We start from the raw sequence: 26,097 nt of genomic DNA, 5'->3' as shown, positions 1-26,097 counted from the left end.
CATATTCTGAAATTATTAATGAAAGAAAACAAAAATCTAAACAATTACAAATGGATACGTTTTTCCAAAAAATGTGAGAGATCTAAAACTTTGAAATATCATTTGTTTTTCTTAAGATTTTTTAATAAAAACATTTCATTTTATTTTATCATAAAATACATTTTTAAAAATTAAATTTATAATATATGTATTTTGTATTATATTGTATTAATAAACAAAATTATTTGCTTATTTTTCACTTATGTAGAACCTAACCCTATACCTCACTGGAAAAAATTAGTTTTATGCCAATTCAATTTGCGCCAGATTTTGTAGGAACAGAACTGTGGCATAAACCGAGGGCTACCTGTATATGTTTTCTCTGGCAAGACCTGTTAGTGATGGCATTATTTCTATGGTGTCATTACTTTTGGCACTAAAATGGTGAATACTGCATTTATGCAAACATTAGAAATGCAAGAGGAGAGAGAAAGCAAGGTGAACCAAGATCACGTACCTAAGAAGTACTATCCTTTCCCCTCTAATTGTGTTCAATCAAAAGTGAGAAGGAAAGGTCCTATGTCATAGGTTGCACTGCATCTATTGTATAGAAGTGAAGCTGCTGAAGTACTGCATGTGCACTATCTCAAGAGGGGGGGGGGAAAATGTGAAGTTCACCAGATTGAACTTTTAAGGACAAGGGGAACTGGTAAATTTCTGTTTTCCTTTTCTGCATAAACTGCAGTGCGAATGCAAATTCTGATCCCATAAGTTATCACTTTTCCCTCTTTTCATGCCTGCATAAACACAGTCTAAGTGTTGATATAATTAAAACAATAATAAAATTATTGTTACAATGATTGACTGACCAATCAATTTTATATAATTTTTAACATGATCTCGGGACATCGGGTAGAGATACTCTAAACAATTCTTTGCTTTTTCCTCAGCCTTTTAATTTCTTGCTCTAGCATTCTATGACATAAAACACCATTCATATTTTCAATCAGGCCATATTTAATTGCTATAGCTGCGCTTAAGTCCACATAATTTGCATCTGAATGCCGAACATTAGAGCACCTATTATATTTACAGATGCTTCCAAAAAAAAAAAATGTTAACACAAATGTGGAAGTAACTTTTTTTTTGCTAGATGTATAGTGGCATATTGTCTTCTGTGTAATTCTCCATGTACTGGTACAAGAAGTTAACCCAGTTCTGAAAAAAGTATGATTCTTCTACTATACCAAATGATCTTGCACTTTTTCCATATAAGTTAACTTTTTATTTTTAAAGCATCTTGTGTGTTAACCATGCTTAAAATTGACCTATTTATTATTAATAATGAAACTTTTACATTTTTTTGATTACCTATAATTTGTTTTAAAATTCTGATAAGTCTCTTAATTAACCTGCTTGCCAAAATTTTTCTTAGTATAACACTCAAATTTCTCTACTAGAAAATTTGATATTGTTTTCAACAGATCTTGTTCATGAATTAATTATATAAAAATGTTCAGAATATAAATTATTAGAGTAGCTTGATAATATTTTCCAATTAAAGCCAATCTAAATATTTTGTTGATTCAGTCATTTGAACTGAAATGTAAATATTTTCCCACATGTTAGTATGAAAATAAGTAGGATCAGTTACGAATATTTTTGTAAATGGATCATTTATATTGTCTGTTTAGGTATAAGATCAGAATGCATTTTCGGACGAGCGGAAATCATTTTAAACTTGTTGCCTTGCAGTAAACGGAAGTTAGTTTTTCGCTTTCGCCTGTACGAATTGAAAATCGGCCATTTTAAAATTCAATAAGCTCGGATTTAAAATGCAGAAATGTTTTTTTAACTTTAAACCTTCAAGGTTATGTCATGCGATATTGGACAATTGATTATATTTAATATGATTTTTGTACAGGCTAAACAAGTAACTGAAGTAGTTTCTCTGGATTCTAATTTGTCACATCTATTGTATTAGCAAATATGAAAGATTTCCACACTATTTCATCCATCTAATAATAACTTCTGTTATAAGTGGATACAAAATAGATCATTTCACATCAGCCACTTTTTTCTCCTTTATCCAAGAGTTTATTTTCTGATTTAATAAACAATTGTCTTACTTGCTGTTTATATATGAGGGAAATTAGATTTTTTCCCCCTACCTGTATGGATGTTAGTATGGGGCAGGATTTTGTTCGCCTTCACCTTCTTTGAAGCTTAATAACTCCTGATCCGTTTTGTCCACTCTGAAATTCTGCAGGGAGGTTTGTATATTAGAGGTATTGATGCTATTAAGTTTTAGTGGTTAAAGGTCAAGGGACTGGGGAATGCAAGAGTCATTTCATACCTCCAGTGGAGTCGGATTTAGTGAAGATTTTTACCCGGTTTTTTTAAATGTTTTTGCCGGGAAAGTCAGGCAGCTCGTTGTAGCTGCACGTTTTCGACTCGTCTAACTTATACAGTAGACCCCCCCATAACACTGTTGATAATTCCGTTTTATACGAATTCCATGTTGTACGAGTCACTTAGATTTTACAAATACGTGTGCCGGGCTGTGAACGGTTCACGTATTTGTAAAATCTAAGTGACTCGTACAACATGAAATTCGTATAAAACGGAATTATCTACCGTGTTATAGGGGGGGGGTCTACTGTATTGTAAAATGACTTAAGCGTAATTTAACGATCGATCGGTATCGCGGATCTTTCTCGGTGGTCGCGAAATTAGTCGCCAGCTACCATTTTATTTTTAAAAAAAAAAACGTTTCTTGTCTCGTTCCGCCAGACAATTATGACTGCCCGTAGTCGTCCGTGTCCGTCGGAAAGTAGAATCGAAGTCTAATCATTCCATTCCGCGATTTCCTATCGTTTGTTGCTAGGCAAGTGTATACCAGTGATGGTGAGCCCGTGACCCGCGCGGCGATTTCAAGGTACTCGTTGAATATTTAGAAAGTATTTGGCTTTTATAAATTATTTAGTATTAAAATCTGGCAAGTATTTCATATGTAATGTGAAAGCAAGGCCGTGAAAAGTTTTTTAAAGACTAATCACGAACCTCAGAAAAAAAAATTGCCAAATAAACAGCAAATTTCCCATTTTAAACAGTCAAATTATTTTGATACCTCTCCCCCAATTACTTAAAATTAGACAGTAAAATGAAGTGGCGATATAACTTTGTATTGTTCGAAGGGTTTTGCTTCATTGTTTTTAACATCGTTATATAAATTAGTGGGCTTAAATTTTTAAGGTAAAGGAGTAATAATGTAACAGATGAAGATTTTTTTAAAAATAAATTTAAATCGATAAAGATGAAAGAGAACTGTTGCATTTTATATATACAGTCGACCCCCCCCCTATAACACTGTTGATAATTCCGTTTTATATGAATTCCATGTTGTACGAGTCACTTAGATTTTACAAATACGTGTGCCGGGCTATGAACGGCTCACGTATTTGTAGTGTTATAGGGGGGTCGACTGTACCGGCAAGTGTTATAGGGGGGTCGACTGTACCGTACATAGTGTTGTGGTTAGACTAATTTAGTGGTCAGTTGATAATTATTCGTTAAAATGCTGTCATTCACAATTCTCATTTCCATCTACACACACCTTTAAAGTGACGAAAGGATACAGGAGAAAGGATACACACTTAAGTGCCAAGTTTCAAAGTATACATTTAATCCTTTCGTAGAGTTTTGCTTATATTATTTTATTGTGAAAATTGTCCCAGTAATAAACTTCTTTTAATGCCATTTTCACGTTGCTTACAATTCACAAGTGTGTGTGTGTGTTATTTTATAAATTTTTAAAAATTTGTTTATAAAATTATTATTATCTGAAATCCGATTTAACGATGACGAAATAATTTCATGAATCATGTTTTTAGTTTTTTTTAATGACCTTCAGAAACATTTTTGTAGAGGTTCTCTACTTTTAAAACGATTATAAAAATTAATACGGGTTATTTTACTAAGTTTTCCAGGAAATTTCCCCCCCCCCATAATTTCGTCCTTATTACGTGAAATTAATTAAATATAACACATTTTTTTAAAAATAGTAATCGCCGATATCGATTGCCGTTCGTTTGGTCGGACAAAACGAATAAAGAAATCTTTAAAACTGGTTATGCTAATTACAAACTAATGAAGTGTACTTATATTTGTTCGTGCAAAATATCGATTGCCCATTCTAGAAAAGTTTTGGCCCGAGTATATTTGAAATTCTTTCGAAAAAAGTAAGCATTGAACTTAACGTTGTGACACCGCGACAATTTTATGATTACGTGTCGTAGCGAGCGTGTTCAGTTCCAGTTTTTGATTTTAAAAACGAATGTAAATCGGTTATCGTTCTTATCACTTCAAAAACAGCTTTTTTAAGGTTCTATTTATGGTTATGGTTACCAAAACTTACCGATCTATACTTTAATTATTTCGGTATGAAACACGATAAATCAAATCACACTCCTAATTAATCGATCTCTATTAAATATTCTAAACAGTGTTTTATTCAAATAGTTTTATCGTTTTAAAACCGAAAAGAAATTACCGTTGTTTACTAGTTTAATTGCAAGAGTATTAAATGTCGATATTTTCAAATTGTTATTATTATATGCAAGATTTATTTCGGCCGTTCTCGTCTCGTAGAACAATGCGTGTAGTAGCGCATTCTGTGCGTTGTGAATGTGTTTTTTTAAGGTTATCTCCCTTCCGTCCAGTTAGATAAAGGCTAATATACTTGGCTGACGTCATCCTATCACAATACCTTTCCCATCTGCACGCTCTTAACACTTCAGGGATTTCGTTCTCAAACTAGAATAGGTAAGTTGCTGTTTCTTGTCTTGTTTTTGTCCACTTCTTTGTTAGTGTTTTTTTTTCTTTTTGTATTCTCTATTTTTTCGTAGTTAGCGGTACGAAAAATTTCGATTTGTATTGCGTCATTATTGTTTTTTTAATTATTATTATTATTATTCGAAAGTCGCCCAAGACACTTGGCATTATGCCTCGTGTAGACTTAACTTCTCGTATAAAATCAGATTTTTAAGTTTGTTTGCCCGTAGAGTTAAGACTCGGATAGGTGACGTAAACTGTACTCGAATACACTACTGTATTGTTCTGTTTTTTTTAACTTCGGCCTTGAAAGGTTGGCCTATCGCGAATGGAAAAAGAATGGTCGTCGTATTTCGGAACTTTTGTAAGAATGACACACACACACACACACACACACACACACACACACACACACACTATAAGTTACGACGGTCAAACTTTATCGATTTTTAATCTGTGACGTTCACTCGCTTCGTTCTGAATTCTCAATGTATTATAAACACGCAGTAGTACTTGTACAGTACGTATTGTTTTTATATACTGTATAAATATATATAGAACCTGTTCTCTCCGTCACGTGCCGATCGGCAAAAATGCCCAAAATAGTAACGGGACCACGCGCGTGCAGTTGCGTATTTCGTAATCTGCTTCGGCGTTTTCCATTAGTCAGCTGTGACGTATTGTGTCGGCGCATGCCCCGTCGGATTATTTTCAGCGTCATCACGTCGAATGCCGGTCATCAGGCTTTTGCCGCGCCCCTATTACACCGTCGACATACGAATTTTGTTTGTTCGCTCTCGAGATCCACGATCTTTTTGTTCGTTCGACGAGTTTCTAACGTTTTCCGAATGTAATATGCGATATTAAAATAACTGTCGGTCGTTAACTCGTGTGTGTCTCTTTCACTCTCTCTCTGTGTGTGTGTTTGTAATTAAAATTTCGAAAGATTGCTGTTCGTAGCGATAACGCTCTTTCTATCTCGGCGATTTAACGTTTAAATATTACTTTTTTGGAATAAATTGATATTAATAACGACCACGCCGCAGCGTATGAGGTATTTGTTACGATTGGACTGTTTCCATGGGAACATTGTGTAGTTCGATTTCTAACAACCTGACCGCCGAGGATCCCGCATTGAATATCCCAGATGAGAAAGTTAGCACACCTGTGAATTATAGTGTAAGTGTTCTAATGATCTAAGGAGAATTTCGTTTTAAAGTTTTTTTCTTATCAGTTATTAATAATACAATTATTTAACTTATTATACTTCCTTCGCGTTGATGCCTGGTCTCTCTATATAATCGCTGGCTATTTCCCCTTTTCTAGTGTCTTTCCCTCTGGTCTGTATCCTTGCGATTTTTAGTTTTGTTACATATTATTATAATATAATACGCGGAGAATAGCGGGTGATTAATCGCTTGTAGTTCGGAGTATAGTAACTTTTTTTGCTTTTATACAAATATTCTTATGTTAATAACAAATTAGATTATGTAGTTATTACAGTATCTTGTAACGTTATCCTTAGTTAGTGTTATATAATTAGATTATGGAAGTTTTTGTATTTAGTCTACAGACTTTTTATCCAGAAGTCTGTCTTAACGGAAAGGAAAATTCTTAAAATATTTAAATTTTGAGAGCTTATAAATTCGCTATGAATACAAAGCGAAGTAAAAATGAATGCGGATCCTTTTTTATTATGCGTTCGTGTACAAGTTTTAAGTTGTGTGTTTGTGTTGTTGTAATTATATATATGAGCTTTTTTGAGTTCATTGTACTTGCCAGTTTCAATAAATTAATTTGTAAATTTTTCAGTTTCTCATTTTGGAAAAAACTGTTGGCTTTGAAGATATGTTTCTTCTCGTATATAATAAAACTAAATAAATGATGATGATAATGTAGACTTAATCTGATAATCAGATTAAGGTGAATTAAACACCTTTCCAGTTCGACATTGTAGTTGTTTTTTTTTGTGTGCGTGATCAGTTACTTATTCCAGTATTGCAGATTTCTTATTAGAAAAAAACGCCCGTATCTTAAGACAGTATGTCAACAGTCTAGTTGCAGTTCTTGTCTGTAATTGTTTTGTTGTTTTTAATAGTTCAAAATAGATGAGAGAGTTCTATATAGGCCTATCACTAAATAAAGTAATATTTTGATTTCAGACTATCTGGCAGAAGCTTTTGATATAGTATTAATAAAACTTTTATGCATTAAATATATAAAATCTGATTATATTTCAATTTCAAAAAGTACTTTTTGTAGCCAATCAAAGAAAAATTAAACCTCAACTTGGATACAGCTGACAAATTTTATTTTTAGAGAAGTTAAGTATCTTTAAATGTCAGTGTATAATTGAAAAGTTTCATTGCTAACCGTTCAGTTGGCAGATAACCTGTCAGTATTAGACGAAGCCGAATCTTATCTTTATCAAATTCCATTGATCATCCCTTATATTGGCTATATATCAAATTTAACTCCTGTTCTTAACTTTTTAATTGACACATTGCATATATCGATGCCAATTACAGTAAAACGTGTAAATCCCAAAATCACAGTATAGAATTTTTTTCTGGTTTAGCAAGATTGCATTTCAAACAGATTTCTTTTTAATGTAGAAAATCACTCTGTTTTGGCCAGGTTCGACATTTCTGCTGCGGTTAAAATCAATTTCTAATAGTGTTTTATTTAAAATATTTCCTAAATTATCTAATATCAAGAGCAAAACTTCTTTTTGAAATTTCATTCCAAAGACAACTGACATTCTAACAGATCATTGCAAATAGAACATAGCCTGATGAAAAACCCAGTGGGATCCGAAAACATTAGCGTAAGCAATTGAACATATTTCATGCCGGTTATAGGTTTTTTAGAAAGATTATTAGTATTGTTCCGGTGTGCGGCGAATAATTATTTATTCTTTTTGTATTTTTAGAAATGTTAATGATTTTTAAGTATCAAATTATGGTTACTGACTTTAAGATTAAATGTTTATCAAGTGTAAACTTACATAAATTCATCTTGTATTTAGTTACATCATGCATTTAAAGTTGCATTTTTGAATGGGATGAAAGTCAAAGCTTGTTAGGATTGAGATTTATGTAATATTTTGAAAAGTATTAAGTAACTAAGAAAATTAGCTTGTCTACTTCTTTTTCAAATTCAGGAAACATTTTTGTTTTATCAAATTTCAGTAAACAAGAGCATTTGGGAACTAGATCAGGAAATGGGTATTTGCAGAATAACAACTCTAGAGCCCTGGTACTCGCACGCGGCAACAGACGACAAAACCAGTGATGAAACGACAAAATGACGTCACTTTTGCTGTCGAGGAAAGAGAAACAGCAAAAATTAGACTAATAGGAAGACCGTTTAGCAAGGTCATCATAAAGATCACATTTGAACTATGGCGGTCGGCAAGCTAAAAAGCTTTATTTGTAAACTAATTCGCTAATATATTTCATTTATACGCTATATTACTATCCGATTTAAATGTTAATGCCAAATAGACTTACTTACTGCATAATGTATTGGGAATGGAGTAATCTTAATTTGGTGACAAAAGTATTTAATGTTCCTAACTTTTGACGATTTAGAATAGTTTTCCTATCCAAATTATTCAGTTTTGAGTTTATTTGCGATAAGATCAAAGGCAAACTTGAAAAGTTTACCGGGATTGCTTCGTTATATCAATTAGACTCCATTTTCGACTACTGGCACGTGGCCTACTTACTGTAGTAGCTTGTTTATATTTACGGCTGGCAGAAGGTGCATTTCAATCGTAGGGTAATTTCCACATGTTAGTACACGTGACACGGAAAGATGGCAGAATGACAACCTTTTCTGTTGTCCATTTCCACATGCAAGTACCAGGCTTAACTTAAGAAATTGAGTGATTGACTCAAACCATTCAAGCCAATCAAAGAAAATCTTGCAATCTTAAAAACTAATTCTTTTAATGTTTCTGAATTTGCAAGTCTATTCAAGCTTGAGGTGATATTAAATAAATTTCATTTATATCCTAACACTATCTCAGCTCATTCCAAGAATGTTTTGTATTCTTATGTCATTGACTTCTAATGAATTTTTTTCCTCCCCACATTTTAATACAATTCTTAAATTATTATTTCAGCAACCTAATAGTGCTGTAAACCAAACTTATAACATACAGAAGTCGTGATAAGTCTGGAGAAAAAATAGCACTATTAGATTGCTGAAATAATAATTTAATACAAATCCCAAACAAGAAGCTAAATGGAAGGATATATAAATACCATTTGCAGTTAATGGTAAACCTTTCATTATGTTTAAAAACTATATTTTTATACAGTTGTTTTTGAAATTGTATTATTTACTTGTAAGATACAATATTACAGGAAAAATTATGAATTTCTACGATATAACTTTATTAATAATGGGTAGTTTCCCTCCCCTGACTGTTTTTTAATATTGCACCATTATTTTTCAGCATGTAATCAGTATTTTTTCCCTATAATATATTGATTTTTTAAAATTGGAGGATTTTGTTATAAGAATATCTTTGATATTGCTCAATATTTAATTTTATTAAGTACATAAAAGAATTTGAAGACTAATTTTATATTTCATTCTACTCTTAGGGTGAAATGGCTCGCAATGGCTCCTCCCTGCAGCCTTCTAATACAGAAATTGATGACAGTCTCTATTCCCGTCAACTGTAAGTATCATCTTCTAAAAATTTAATGTCAAATTTATGTCTACATAAAATAGAACTTGCCTGTTGTTTTATAAAGCAAGAAACTGTTAATGAATAATAGTAAAAATAATATGAACCTATATTTACGGGACGCATCTAGTAAAATTAAGTTTTATGAAAAAACTGTTTAAAGAGATTAAGATGATGTTAATTGTTAACATGTTTATTACATAATAAATTTTTGTTGGAACATAATTTTTATTTGGAATTTAATAAGCTATACTGTAAATTTTTCAATATTTTAGTGTCCCATAAACATAGGTTCAGTATGGGGAAAAAAAGTAACAAAACATGATGATAAAATTTCCTAGTGCTTAATGTAACCTCCTTTAGCTAAAATTAAATATGATTAGGCATTGATTTGATTAAAGTTTGCGGGCGTTTTTCTTGAATTTCCTTCCATTTAGCTACTATTGCATTCTTCAGTTCTTATATTGTGGCATATTGCTTGCCTCCTGCATACAGCTGTAGCAAGTATTTCCCACAGGTTCTCAGTAGGGTTGAGATCGGGATTGCAAGGTAGCCAGCCCAAAATCTGAACTTCATTACTCTATGGACTTGGACTTGTGTATTGAGGCATTTTCTTGTTGGTAGTTCCATGTTGGACCTCCTATTTTCTCTGCAAATGGTAAGAAATGTTTCTCCAGCATTTCTTGATAATGATACAATTGCATTCATACTGCCACATTAGACTTTCCATTCCATCTGAATGATGCCTGTATCATCACAAAAGTGCCACTTTGACATTTTTGAATATATCTTTTTCTATCTGAAGTTGTGTCAATAATACTGCCATCTAGATTAAACTTTAAATTGGCCAGTACATCGTTATTTGGCCTATTTTAACCTCTTCTGCTTGTGTGCATATTTTAAGTGAGCGGGTTCTCTTTGTCTGAATTTTTTATAATTCTGGAAACTGTTGATTTGAATACAGGACTTTTAAGTTTTATGGTATTTTGACGTATTGATGAATTATTACCAGTTTCTTTTAAAACAGCTTGTCTTATTTGTGCGGTTACTATTAAAGGCTATCCTTTAGGGCATTTTTATACTGCAAGCGTCTTCTAGACGTGAAACAATCTCATAATTTAATTTTACAAGTTTTATTGCAATTTGTCTTTTCTGAAAGTTCAGATTCCTTCCAGGCCATAATTATTCCTTTTACTGTCTGTAAGGCTCTTGGCATGTCCCGTGACTGAAGTCATCCAAAATATCGAATGTAATTGTTATGCAATAAGTGTTAACAATGAATTCTTTCTTCATTTCAGAAACTTCATTTTATTAGGTGGACTTATTGGGATGCACCTTTAGAATAACTTTATTTGAGCATTTTTACTTCAAAAAAAATTAAAGAAAATTCATTATGCTATTTGAAAAAGCGCACATCAAATAGTAGTGAGTAAGAAAGTTTAAATTAGTTTTAAATAATTAATAGCATAAATCGAGGGCTACATAATAAATGGGAATCATAATCCACAGATTGGATCAATGTGAATCTGTAGAACCAATAATATATAAGATGATCGATTAATTATCTGAATTCAGTTAATCAATACACTGACTGCTTTTATTATTGATTACATTTATTTAAATAAATGTCCTTAAATAATTTATTTGAATTGCTTTCTCTATTATCTATATTAGTCATGAAAGTCTTAAATTTAGATGCATGTTTTCATGATGTAAAAGATTTTGACTTTTTATGTAAAATATTATATTATTTGCTTATATTTAAATATTATTTTTCATAAATTCTTTTGAAAGGCTCAACAAGTATCAAAGTTACGGATAAAGGAGTTTACTTTGTTTTTAGAATTAAAAAAAATGCTTTTCCAGCTGAATTTAACTTGAGTTTTGTTTAATTTACTGTGTGTAAGTTATTAAATTTCATTTCTAAGCTAATTTTTTAAAAGCATTTAAGTGAATAAATTGAACTGGTAATGTCATCTTACCATCAGATCAGTCTATAAATTTGTACATATTTGCCTCGTGTCAGTTTGACTCAACAAATGCATTGCCGTGCATGTTTTGCTTCTTTACATACCTTTTCCTGCACTAATTTATTAAAAATGTACAATGTGTTTGGTGATTTGTGATGTTTGGCTGTTATGAAATGTAAAACTGAGCGCTCCGGTAATCATCAATTATCATAAAGATAGCATATAATAATTTTATAAGGAATTATATTTATTTGTACAGAAATTCTGTTGTGTTTTTATCACTCAAAAAGAAATTAACTTCTGCAACAGAAAAGTTTATCATCACGTATGAATGCCAAAAATGGTTTTCAAATATAAACAAAGCAGTATAGATGATAAACACTGTTCTAGATCTTATATAGAACTTGATAACTGAATATTCTTGTGTATGCAGAGGCAGAACTAATTGTGGATTAACTAAGCATCAGCACTTTTAAATTACAGAACATGATCTGTTTTTTGACCATATTGCAAAAGGTGATTGTGATACAGTAACTATTTTTACTTTCCCAGCTGTTATAACAGAGAAAGTATGGTGATCTGGCAAAAAATGACCCCTCCCAATTTTATATTCTTCAGTTCAGAACACCTTCAAATGTCTAAATACAGAAATTACCCCAAATATTTTTGCATGTCTAGATGTTAATGTATGGGAGCATGATTTTATTCACCCTGTTTGCAGCTTAAATCCTGTGCTTTTTGTCAAATTTCTGAAATTTTGTAGGGAAGTTTGTTTGTTAGGGGGATTGATGCTATTAAATTTTAGTGGTTAAGTCCTTTTTATTTTCCATAAGGAACTATAGTAGTTTAGTCAGGCTTTCAACTTGAGATCTAATCATCCAATTAACTGTGTTTTTCTAGACTTCAAAACTGTCAGGACCATATCCTGTTCCCATCCTCTAGGGTCCATGATTATCTAATCCTGACAGCTGTATTGACAAATCTCAAACAATAAACCAAAGCAGACAGATGTGATAATCCTGTTTGAAATCAGTTTAATTTCACTTTGTGTTATTGAGAAGAGAGAGAGAGTAAGAAGTCATTTAGTGCTATGATCACTATGAATATGAACAAAAATGAAAAGCTTTCTCATTAGAAACAAAGGTAGCAATGAATTATTTCTTAATTTCTTCGAACAGTTTTTTAGAAACTGTTCAAAGAAATTAAGGTCGTCTTCACTGACCAGACTGATTTTGGGCTGCAATTTGAAAAAACTGTAGACCTATAAATTCCCACTGTCAGTTTGTCTGCCCGTCTTTCCTTAATTTCAAATGGTGTTAGATAAAAGTCGAGACCAGATATGGAAAGCTTAGGGGTGGGAGGCTCTGACTAACTGTATACGAACTTCCTGTCTAGACCAGGAGTCACGTGATTTCAATTGAAAAATTTTTTCCTGAATGGAGTTGCATATTATTGTACATAGGTGACCAGCTTGGCTTGTTAACAGGAAAAGTAGGATTTACAGGGACAAGACACTAATAATTTGAGATGGAAAACATATAGTATTTTAAATTAAATAAATTAAGAATGATTAAAAATTACAGTTTGGCATTGCGATGATGATACAATAAATAAATGCTCTGTTAGATTTCAAAAGTTTTCATTTTTTAGGATATTTTTATGCTTCTAATAATTGTGTATTAAAAATTGACTATAATAAAAACTGAATTTTGTCATATAAAAAATAATAATCTGCAAATTTTTTAAAACTTTTATACTATAATTTAGTCTAGTCATGTTTCTTTTTATTCCACGAAAAGTTACTCTATTTAACATGACCTTTATCTATGACTATATGACCCTTGCATTAGTGTGTACAATATCAAATTGCTATTAAAATAAATTAATGCCAGTACTGGTCTTTGACTACAAAACAAAAATAATTTCAGCAACAATTATTATAAAACTTGTACTACATTCTGTATTTACAACAAAAGTTGATGATTATTACAATTTTTACAAAATTAAAATTATTCAAAATCTCAATCTGATTAGGGAAAAGAACCTATCAGAAGAAAAACTCTTAATCAACCCTAACAAGACGTTCAGGTCGCCAAATCAAACGAAACTTGGCAAGCACATAGCCCTAAACACAATTCCTTGTCCGAATAATAGGATCCAATTCTCGAGCATTTCCAAAAGCAGGTCTCCGAAAATTGAGCGTTTAGCTTGTAAGTCTTTTCAAAGTTTCGAGTATACTTGTAATGGTGATAGCCAAGTGTATAGAACACAGATCTCTGGACCTACATGGTGTAGGTTCACGAACATCTAGACCTTGAGTGAGCACTGTCAATTTCTTCTGCATCATGGTGCATACATAATGTCAGGTTTTTTGCCCAATCCAAAGAATAAAACTAGCACATTTATCGTGCTGTCAACATTCAGTAACTCATATGTTAAATAAAATGGAATGTAGTGAGTATGGTTTAAAATATAGTTATTGACAAAGTTTAAACAGGTGTATTAAGGCAAACAAGCATGTAAAGGACAACAGCAGTGAGAAAAATATTAAATTCAAGTGCAGGTTGTCACAAAGTTTTTTTTAATATTGATGCCCCCAATATCAGTACATGTTGTTCTATCTTACAGTATACATAGCGCATATATAATTAAAGTACAGGGTATACATAAGATTTTTACAGCTGAAATGATAAAATATCATTTTAATTAAATTCTTAATAGCAGACAGATTGGACAGGGCACTCACCTTAAATGGAACATAAAAATTATGACAAAACATAAATACATTGATTAAGTCATCAAAAATGACAGCAGAATGACAACAAAGAAAAATGAAACTTGTTATGAACGGAAGGGTAGACAAAGATTAGTTTAAGCAGAGTTTGAATGTCCAGTTATGAAGGGGATTTGCTAGCCACTTTAAAGAATGAGAAATGTGTTCGATATTCTTGCATTTATGTTATTATTTATGATCTAAGTGACTAATAAAAATCAATATTTGCCTGTGTGATATTTATTGAGTAGATGTAATTTTTTGAGCATTTTTGCTTTTTTTTCAAAAAAAAGGGAATTTTTTTATAAATCAAAGCCACCACAAAGCTGTTAAAAATGACATAAATGCCAGAAAACCAAATATCTTCTCACACTTTAAAGTGGCCAGCAAAATCCTTTGTAATATGATCTTTGAACTTTCACCACAATAAACACTGTTGTCATAATTGACTTTTTCATTACTACATTACTACTGTACTATGGTTTGTGTTGAATGAATGAATAACTCAAAAAATTTGTGATTTCTTGGTACCATAAGCTTAATTCCAACAATAGGACAGAAGTTCTATAACATTAATATGTATGACTATAAGTGATGATTGACAACTTAACCAGATTAAGTGTTTACTAACAGATGAGTATTGTTTGGCATGTACAACCTGCCACCCTTCTCATTCCTATTTTCAGCATCTTTATTCAATGCCTATGGTAAAAATTTGTCTTCGGAAAGAGTATTTGAACCGATTTCTTTTAGTTTTAAAATATTTCGTGTGTAATTAATTCTTTCGGAATATTGAAGGTAGAACTTTTCTTTTGTGTAAGGTTGGCTATGAATTTGAGTGACTGTGCCTGCTGTTTAAAAGTAAATATAATAGATGTCTTATTTGAAGGGTCTGAGGATTGTAATTAGAGTAAATTAAGTAGAGGGGAGTGTGTTAATGGAAGTTTCATTATATTGTGATTTCTTGTTTACAGTTCTGACATAACTTTGGAACTGTAGAAGTTTTTAGCCAGAAAAGATTTCCAGAAGCAGTTTAGAGTGAGATACTATAAACTTTTAAGTTGCCTTATACAGTGGAACCTTGCTTAACGAGCATAATTCGTTCCAGAGTATTACTCGTTAAGCGAAACAATTTTTTCCATACAAATTAATGTAAAATACAATAATGCATTCCATGCCGGAAAAAATACTGAAGTATATTGTGTGTAACATTTATTCAAAGAAAATTATACAATATACATTGTTAAGGAGCATGAATCATCTTCATTTTTTCTTCTAGTGCGGAATGGACAAATCTGGAATGCAAATTTCGTTTGCAGAAAACAAAAAAAAAATCGAAATACAGTAATTTCTAATAATGAATTATAACCTTTACATAGCCCAAGAATTTCATTTATCATGTTACATGGCATATCGTTTGGCTTGTTTATTATATAACAGGCTATGGTTGTTGATGTTTTATATGTAATATGTTTGAACACAAGTTTGGAAAAATGTGATAACAAGCAACACTAAGATGCTAGTGGAACGAGTGCTAAACGCAGACTGATGTAGCATGCACACAATCCGGGAATCCCCTCTCCTCATTAAGCGGGTCAATTTTTTTTTCTGCAGTTTGCTCGTTATGAAAGGTACTTATTAAGCGAGGTTCCACTGTATTTTATTTTATTCATAATTTCACCTTTTATAATCTTACAATAACATTTAGAACAGAATACACTAACTTGTATCTTATGGCTAAATCATTCATTTATAAGTAAGGTGTCTATCTAAAATCTTTAACTTTGCTTTATTCTTTACGAAATTTTTAACTAATAGTAATTATTTGTAATTATGACCAGAATATACCACAAAATGAGTTCCGACTATTGGCCCTGTTTGTTGCAGTGGCATAATTTAGAACTAATGCTCACTCAGGGTCTAGATGCGTGTTGTAGGTTTGAACCTTTTGCAATTTGGAACCTTTAGAGGAAGGGTTGAAATGCTTAAAGTGGGTCCTATTATTTGTACAAGAAGTTTTGTGTTTAAGGTTACATGCTCACAAAGTTAAATTTGAATTGGAGACCTGAACGTCTGGCCATCTTGTAAGTCAATAAAGTACTCAGTTCCACAGCTATACTCTTCAACAGAAATGAAGACTAGTTTACTGTGTTAGTTTGAAAATTATTCTTTATACATTGTTAATTTACATATTGAACATTCTTACAAAAAGGATGTATGTGTTAGTAATATCTAGTTATGAAAATATACTACTATGCNGCTCGTTATGAAAGGTACTTATTAAGCGAGGTTCCACTGTATTTTATTTTATTCATAATTTCACCTTTTATAATCTTACAATAACATTTAGAACAGAATACACTAACTTGTATCTTATGGCTAAATCATTCATTTATAAGTAAGGTGTCTATCTAAAATCTTTAACTTTGCTTTATTCTTTACGAAATTTTTAACTAATAGTAATTATTTGTAATTATGACCAGAATATACCACAAAATGAGTTCCGACTATTGGCCCTGTTTGTTGCAGTGGCATAATTTAGAACTAATGCTCACTCAGGGTCTAGATGCATGTTGTAGGTTTGAACCTTTTGCAATTTGGAACCTTTAGAGGAAGGGTTGAAATGCTTAAAGTGGGTCCTATTATTTGTACAAGAAGTTTTGTGTTTAAGGTTACATGCTCACAAAGTTAAATTTGAATTGGAGACCTGAACGTCTGGCCATCTTGTAAGTCAATAAAGTACTCAGTTCCACAGCTATACTCTTCAACAGAAATGAAGACTAGTTTACTGTGTTAGTTTGAAAATTATTCTTTATACATTGTTAATTTACATATTGAACATTCTTACAAAAAGGATGTATGTGTTAGTAATATCTAGTTATGAAAATATAGTAAGACTTACTGATATTTTATACATTTAAACCCTAAATTAGTGGGATGCAGTTCTATTCATTACACAAATGTTAGTTTGAAAATGAAGTTCTTGTTGATAAATGTTGAGATAGCAATTGAGGTTTAATATATCTCAATCCCAAAACTCAAATTAATTGAAACAAAAGGAAAAAATAAATAACTAAAAAGATTTATTTATAGTTATATTATTACCTCAATAGCTTACTATGCTGATTGATACATTGGCTTTCAGTAACACATTACACAAAGAGCAGTAGTTATAATTTTTATTGAAGGGGATGCATTTCGAGTCTTAATGACCCCACTTCAGTCCTTTACAAAGCTTTTATTTTTGCCCAGTTATTCACCTTCAATACATATTGTATTCACCTTTCTTTTTTAATAAAGAATGCCTTTCGAAACTTCCTATCTCTTCCAAAAAGTTATTGAAAGCACGAGGAGAAAGGAAAATTTTAATTGTACACAACACTTATATACATTAAGAAGCCACATTATCGATCTGTTGTTGTGATTTGGCTGCTTTCCCAGAGTACTACTATGCTTTCAAGCAAAAGTGAACTTTAACATTGTATAGTAAGCATAACTTCTATGATGGAATTTAGTTATTTTTATATTTTATGTCAGTGAGAACTACGCTAAAGTTTTCTTATCAACATTAATCTGTGATCACATGGTGGATTTTTGCATAAGGCATAATTTTATATATTTTTTTAATGCATAATTATGCTACACGTAATTGCCATTTCTTGAATTTGATGATTCAGAAAAATTCTGTAATGTTTCTTCCTCGTACATGCCAAATTTTTAAATTATGTTGTTTAATTTATGAGAGATTGCATAATAAAACCTCAAACCATTCCTTGTTTGTTTACAGACCATTTGTGATAGTGTAGGTCAGGGGTGGCCAAACTGTGGCGCATGCGCCAAACTTGGCGCATGGGACGATTACAAGTGGCGCTTTAGTCAGTTCTGAGCAACATTGCCAGATTTGGCTTCTTTGCAATTAAGAATATTACATAGAAAATTAATTTTTTATAGTCTGTCTTGGCAAGTTCATTTGTTGCACAATTCGTTGCAATCAACTTTACAGATAAAATGAGTGTTCTCCACATAGTAAATTACAGTGTATGCATGTATGTTTATTTTCGATCAGTGCATAGGCGTCTAAATGACAGTGCTACCGTCCGGACAGTCCACGAGTCGGTTGGACTGCTACACCTGTTGACTTTTTTTTTTTTTTTTTTTCTTCTACGATTCACGATACATTTGCAATCGTGTATGCCACTAATGTCAAATGGGACTATTTTGTACGGGTAACTACACCACCACCGCATTTTTTATTAATTTTTTTCTCACACAACTGAATTTTGATCTTTTAAATTGAAATACCTGATTAAAGGGTGGCCGAAATTTTTCTCCGCCCCGGGCGGCTAACACCCACGGTACGCCACTGCGCATCTGAACTCGTCTATCAACATGGTATGCAAAAGGTTGGCCACCCCTGGTGTAGGTTAATATGAAAGGGCTGAAGTGTTTTTTCAAAGGACAATAAAGTGATCTTTTTTCTGTAGTTTTCAAGCATAAAATAAATTCATGAAAACATTTAAATTATTGGTCATAGTTTCCCAGGCCTTTCACCCAAGAAGGTGTTTCTCAAGGCTTTATTTTGAGTGTGACTCTGTTCCTAATCAAAATAAACAGTATAGCTGTTTTCCTCCCAGTGTGAAACACACACTGTACGTGGATGACTTTCAGATCTCCTGCCAGTCTAGTAACATGAGTTTCATTGAGAGACAACTGCAAACCTCCCTAAATTGCAACACTAAGATGCTAGTGGAACGAGTGCTAAACGCAGACTGATGTAGCATGCACACAATCCGGGAATCCCCTCTCCTCATTAAGCGGGTCAATTNTTTATTTTGAGTGTGACTCTGTTCCTAATCAAAATAAACAGTATAGCTGTTTTCCTCCCAGTGTGAAACACACACTGTACGTGGATGACTTTCAGATCTCCTGCCAGTCTAGTAACATGAGTTTCATTGAGAGACAACTGCAAACCTCCCTAAATTGCATGGACGATTGATCCAAGACCAATAGTTTTACTTTTAACGCAGAGAAGACTTCGTGCATCCACTTTTGCTGAATGTGTGGTTTGCACCTGGACCCTGAAATTCACTTAAATGGGATTAAAATCCCAATGGTCAATGAGGCAAAGTTTTTGGGTGTTTTATTTGACCCTAAACTGACGTTTTTACCACACTTGTGCAATTTGAAGAGTAGATGTCTAAAATCTCTGAACCTTTTATAGGTACTATGCTGCTCATCCTGGGGAGCAGACAAATGTTCTATGCTCAGGATTTATAGGGCCCTTGTCCACTCAAAGCTGGATTTCAGATGCCTTGTTTATGGCTCAGTGCAAGAATCTACTCTTCGGATGCTGGGTCCAATCCACAATCAAGCACTGCGTTTGTGCACTGGTGCTTTTCGAACTTCTCCTGTCCAAAGTTTGTACATGGATGCTTATGAGCCTCTACTATCCCTCAGGAGAGAACAGTTGTCTCTTTTTTACTACATTAAACAGAAATCTCTGAATAGACTTTTAGCTAATAGTTCAGACACTCAGCTGAAAAGATTATTTGCAGCTCGGATGAGTAGTGTCCCTACATTCGACATAAGAATGGAGAATGTAAGCAGCATGATTGACCTGGATACAAGCAATATCTCACAGGTTGAGGTTAATAGTATTTCACCATGGTCAACCCCAGCGATAAATGTTGACTTAAGCTTAAAGTAGTTCCCCAAAGAAACCATGCCAGATTACATCTATAGACAGCACTTTGCAGAAATTCAACACAGTGACAGGAATTTAATTCCTATTTACACCGATGGATCGAAATTGGAAGACTACATTGGTTCAGCCTTCGTCTGCCAAGATGAAATCGTGGCAGAACAAATAGCACCAAATTCTTCCATATTTACTACAGAGCTGCAGGCTATTTACCTAGCCTTAAAGTATGTATAAAGGTCATCGTTGCTTCGTGGTTTACACTGACTCAGTGCACTTCAGGTTTTGATCTCATGTGAACCTAGTTCTCACTATAGTGGTTAAAATTCGTAATCTGATATGCCATCTTTTTATAAGGAATCTCTCTATTAAATTTTGTTGGGTCCCAGGTCACGTTGGTATAAGAGGGAATGAAAAAGCTGATGCAGCTGTAAAGACAGCCAGTCCTTCACAGCATGGAATGCCTATCGAAGGAAGTGATTTGAACTAGTAGTTAAAAAATGACTAGCAGAGAGATGGCAAAGCATGTGAAATGAACAAATCCACAGTAAACTACATGAAATCAAACCAATGATAGAAAATTGGACACGTAATAAACAGTATGACAGGACATCTGAAGTTATTCTTACTTGCTTGAGAATTGGGCATACTTGGTTGACTCATCAATACCTTTTGAAGGGGGGAGACCAGCCATTATGCCAATATTGTAACTGTACTGTAAGTGTTAAACACATACTGTGCAACTGCATTGCCTCAGAGGATTCGTAGACAGCATTTTGGAAATGCAAGTTTTAAAGAGATTCTGGGCCAGAGGCCAAATGTTTATAAATTATTGAACTTTCTGAAAGTCACTAATAATTATAATCAAATTTAATTATTTATTTATTTGTATATAATAACAAGTTTATATATATATATATATATTTATTTATTTATTTATTTATTTATTTATTACATTATATAATATTACTGTTTGACATGGCACAGCTTGGCCTATGTGGCCCTTGTGCCAATAAACCCTAACCAACCAACCAGTTCCCCAGGCTTTCTTAGAGACTAGGTTCAGGGTCATAATGACTTTCAGATTTCCATGTCATTACATCATGCATAGCTGTCAAGCAACTATGATGTCACGATTATCTCTTGTAGCAATCACAAGAGACCTCTGTTACGTCATTTTTATGTCTCTAAAGCAGACCCTCTACAAAATGAAAACCTGCTTAAATGGAAAATAAACTGAACAATTAGCTTTGTAAAATATTATAAGCTTGGAAACCAGTCTCAGGCCTAGTACTGTCATACTGAAATGAGCAACTGAAACGATAAGTTAAAAATTGCCATTCTGTCATCCTTTCACGTACGGAAACTGGAATATGAAAGTTAAAACATGTCATTTGACTGACAAATTGCACTGGAGAATGAAAATTCAGTTGATACACATAGCGTCATTCTTCGTTTACAGTTATATCTGCAGTAAAAAAACCAGTGTGGCTGTTATTCCTTTTGGTAAGCAGACATACCCATCCCACATATTTTTACAAACAGTATTATCAAAGTTCTTTAAACCCTAATTCCACCGTCAGAGCTGGTATTCTTCAGCTATAGAAGCAAAAGTAGCAAAATGTTAAGCATGTCTCCATCCAATGTGTTTCGGTTCTACAAAATCGACATTGTTTGTGTATCCATCAGTACCCTACTTTGAAGCAGTAATGCTAGCTAATGCCGTATTGCTGAAAAAACAATTTGTGCAAGTATTAGAAATACATGATGCATTATTAATTAATAACAGAACATAATTACTTTTACTTTAATAGGTAAATTTATTGTCAGAAACAAGTCATACCCGTGGGTTCTCCACTATCGGAAATTTTAGCGGAGATAATTATGAGAACCTTTGAATTTAATATTTTCTCAGCTCCTCTCGTGAATGATATTTACTAATTACGTGACACTTTTCAATCTTTTGCTGAAATGATTATATTTGCCAATAATTTTTATGGAATATTCTTAGCTTATCACAAATATGTAATCGTTAAAATTTATAATTCATTCAAATTTTTTTTCTCATGCAGTAGCAATCTCACATGGTGAAGATTGAGTGAATTATTTTTACTTGAAAAAATAATAAAAGATGTTGAATTCTTAACTGTTAAGCTTAATAATAGCAATATGTCAACAGAATTTTTGAAATGTAATTTCAAGATTTTAAAAAGTTAAATTTTTATATAAAAATTGAATTTTTCAGGTACGTTCTTGGACATGAAGCAATGCGAAGAATGGCTACTTCCGACATCTTAATCTCTGGAATGAATGGTCTCGGTCTAGAAATATCAAAAAATGTGATTCTAGGCGGAGTGAAATCTGTCACAATTCACGATACAAAAAATTGTGAATTATCTGACTTGTCTTCTCAGGTAATTATAAAACACTTTCTAAATAACAGGCTTGTTAGATTGTTACTTTTGATTGGATAATAGAATGTCGTGGAAAGATTTTTTAAAAAGTTGGCCAAATCGTCACTTCTGTAACAAACTTTGTTTAAAGTTTAAATTTTAAATTTAATGAAGTATGTTTAAAATATGCCATTTGCCAAAATATTTAAAAATGTAACTTAAGGGAAATTCCCTCATCAAGCATGCGCATCATGTGGTCGCTGACGTCACTGCAACATAAGTGTAATCACTGATCCAAAATCGATAAAACGTTTATTCTATACCTAATATATCTGCAAAATAAATAGTTTATACTTTCCATCAGAACATAAAACGAATATAACCAAAATTTCATCTGGATTGGACAAAAATTGCAGGAATTATAAGAGAGTCACACACAATGGCTTTTATATTAGAAATGATTATAAATTGTATTTTTCTCAACAAAATCTTATAATGAAATGATAACTGAGGACTGTGTGTGTCGGTGCTATAACTAGCTTTTCATGTGTTTGGGTGCAGGATTTTAATTTTGCTTTTTTCTTTGGGGAGGAAGATAAGAAAACAAATATAATAGAAATGGTCTGTTATTTTTAACTTTAAACTTTAATAAATTTAAATTTAATANATACATTCTCTTGATATTACTGATCTAATTATTTGAGAAAGCAAAAGTGTATCTGATTACTTGCAAAAATTTAATAGAGGAAGATTTCTATTAAAGTGGTTAATTGTTTTGATCAGACTGTCATTTGGAATGAATGTGTCAATATTCAATAAACTAGAAATTTCCCTGTCAAGCATGACAGAATAGTTTTTGAGAAGAGTAGAGATTTCAAGAAATTCAAGCATTGTTAGTATAAACTGTTTAGTTTGTAGAAATATCTGTTGTAACCTAAAGAGCAACAAAACAAAATTTTACATGAAGTGGACCAAAAAAGTAGGCATTATAGAGAATTCATTTACACACATACATACACAGTTTTAGGCCTTTATATTAAAAAATAATAAAATCTTTCTTTACAAAATTTCTGTATACACTAAATTCTTAGTAAACACACTATTGTCTTTTAAGAGTTCCTTGCTATCTTTCTTTAGTAATTGATGATACATTTTTAAAATTGTAGTAAATATTTGACTTAGTGTTCAATTTATAATGATTCCAAATTATTACTTCCTTTATATTATGATTTTCAGATTAATTTTTTTAGTTGCTGAATTTTAAAATAAACAATATTCAGTTTTCATAAATTAGTAATTAACACTCTTATTTACTTACAGTATTATCTAACTGAAGAAGACGTTGGAAAAAATCGCGCCGAAGTCTGCCGTTCAAAGCTAGCAGAACTTAATCCATATGTTTCAGTTAGTTTACACACTGGAGAATTAAGAGAGATTATACAGAAGTTTAAAGTTAGTTGCTTCCAAAACTGTTTTGTGATTAAACTTCTAACAGAAAAGTTAGAGAGAAAGTAGTTTTAAAAGATTAACGTTCTGATTTTACCTTTCAGGTTGTTGTTCTTACAGAATCATCATTAGAAGAACAGTTACAAATAGCAAGTATAACTCATCCTTTGAATATAGCATTAATTATAGCAAGTACAAAAGGATTATTTGGGTAAATATTGAAATTCATTTCTTCCACACTATAATTTACCTAATTATAAATGCATTAGTTGAAAAAGGACACTGGATATTTTCTATAATTACTTTAGAACCTAAAAACACTTCATAGTTAACTTTTTTATTAAATTTTGTTAATAAAATAAGCTTATGAATTGTTTCTTTAACTATTTATGAAAAATGAAAAAATTAGTTTTTATTTTACTATGCATTCATTCACAAAGTTTTATTAAAATGACGATTTCTCCGATTTTATTAACTGAAGTTTTACGCTCTTTTTCTATTTCAAGTAATCGACTGACAAATTGCACTGGAGAATGAAAATTCAGTTGATACACATAGCGTCATTCTTCGTTTACAGTTATATCTGCAGTAAAAAAACCAGTGTGGCTGTTATTCCTTTTGGTAAGCAGACATACCCATCCCACATATTTTTACAAACAGTATTATCAAAGTTCTTTAAACCCTAATTCCACCGTCAGAGCTGGTATTCTTCAGCTATGGAAGCAAAAGTAGCAAAATGTTAAGCATGTCTCCATCCAATGTGTTTCGGTTCTACAAAATCGACATTGTTTGTGTATCCATCAGTACCCTACTTTGAAGCAGTAATGCTAGCTAATGCCGTATTGCTGAAAAAACAATTTGTGCAAGTATTAGAAATACATGATGCATTATTAATTAATAACAGAACATAATTACTTTTACTTTAATAGGTAAATTTATTGTCAGAAACAAGTCATACCCGTGGGTTCTCCACTATCGGAAATTTTAGCGGAGATAATTATGAGAACCTTTGAATTTAATATTTTCTCAGCTCCTCTCGTGAATGATATTTACTAATTACGTGACACTTTTCAATCTTTTGCTGAAATGATTATATTTGCCAATAATTTTTATGGAATATTCTTAGCTTATCACAAATATGTAATCGTTAAAATTTATAATTCATTCAAATTTTTTTTCTCATGCAGTAGCAATCTCACATGGTGAAGATTGAGTGAATTATTTTTACTTGAAAAAATAATAAAAGATGTTGAATTCTTAACTGTTAAGCTTAATAATAGCAATATGTCAACAGAATTTTTGAAATGTAATTTCAACACAGCTTGGCCTATGTGGCCCTTGTGCCAATAAACCCTAACCAACCAACCAGTTCCCCAGGCTTTCTTAGAGACTAGGTTCAGGGTCATAATGACTTTCAGATTTCCATGTCATTACATCATGCATAGCTGTCAAGCAACTATGATGTCACGATTATCTCTTGTAGCAATCACAAGAGACCTCTGTTACGTCATTTTTATGTCTCTAAAGCAGACCCTCTACAAAATGAAAACCTGCTTAAATGGAAAATAAACTGAACAATTAGCTTTGTAAAATATTATAAGCTTGGAAACCAGTCTCAGGCCTAGTACTGTCATACTGAAATGAGCAACTGAAACGATAAGTTAAAAATTGCCATTCTGTCATCCTTTCACGTACGGAAACTGGAATATGAAAGTTAAAACATGTCATTTGACTGACAAATTGCACTGGAGAATGAAAATTCAGTTGATACACATAGCGTCATTCTTCGTTTACAGTTATATCTGCAGTAAAAAAACCAGTGTGGCTGTTATTCCTTTTGGTAAGCAGACATACCCATCCCACATATTTTTACAAACAGTATTATCAAAGTTCTTTAAACCCTAATTCCACCGTCAGAGCTGGTATTCTTCAGCTATAGAAGCAAAAGTAGCAAAATGTTAAGCATGTCTCCATCCAATGTGTTTCGGTTCTACAAAATCGACATTGTTTGTGTATCCATCAGTACCCTACTTTGAAGCAGTAATGCTAGCTAATGCCGTATTGCTGAAAAAACAATTTGTGCAAGTATTAGAAATACATGATGCATTATTAATTAATAACAGAACATAATTACTTTTACTTTAATAGGTAAATTTATTGTCAGAAACAAGTCATACCCGTGGGTTCTCCACTATCGGAAATTTTAGCGGAGATAATTATGAGAACCTTTGAATTTAATATTTTCTCAGCTCCTCTCGTGAATGATATTTACTAATTACGTGACACTTTTCAATCTTTTGCTG

General features: G+C 32.2%; 1 protein-coding gene across 3 annotated transcripts; it reads left to right on the top strand.

Moving 5' to 3' along the window:
• The first annotated feature begins 4,615 nt into the window (after window positions 1-4,615).
• Window positions 4,616-24,055, top strand: LOC111631831 (ubiquitin-like modifier-activating enzyme 1). Of its 3 annotated transcripts, none has more exons than XM_023376150.1 (5): window positions 4,616-4,803; window positions 9,429-9,505; window positions 22,201-22,369; window positions 23,669-23,800; window positions 23,899-24,055. In XM_023376150.1, exons 2-5 carry the CDS (start codon window positions 9,435-9,437, stop codon window positions 24,007-24,009), a joined length of 483 nt encoding a protein of 160 aa, XP_023231918.1. In that variant the 5' UTR covers window positions 4,616-4,803; window positions 9,429-9,434; the 3' UTR covers window positions 24,010-24,055. The 3 variants fall into 3 exon arrangements, with proteins under 3 accessions (XP_023231918.1, XP_023231916.1, XP_023231917.1); XM_023376148.1 differs by lacking the exon at window positions 4,616-4,803 and adding an exon at window positions 5,535-5,991; XM_023376149.1 differs by lacking the exon at window positions 4,616-4,803 and adding an exon at window positions 7,592-7,639.
• Window positions 24,056-26,097: the final 2,042 nt, after the last annotated feature.

Source organism: Centruroides sculpturatus, unplaced genomic scaffold (assembly GCF_000671375.1).
Source record: "Centruroides sculpturatus isolate CEXI.00-Female unplaced genomic scaffold, Cexi_2.0 scaffold180, whole genome shotgun sequence".
NCBI lineage: Eukaryota > Metazoa > Arthropoda > Arachnida > Scorpiones > Buthidae > Centruroides > Centruroides sculpturatus.
The sequence above is the reverse complement of the archived record's forward strand: the minus strand, read 5'-3'. Positions and strand labels throughout refer to the sequence as shown.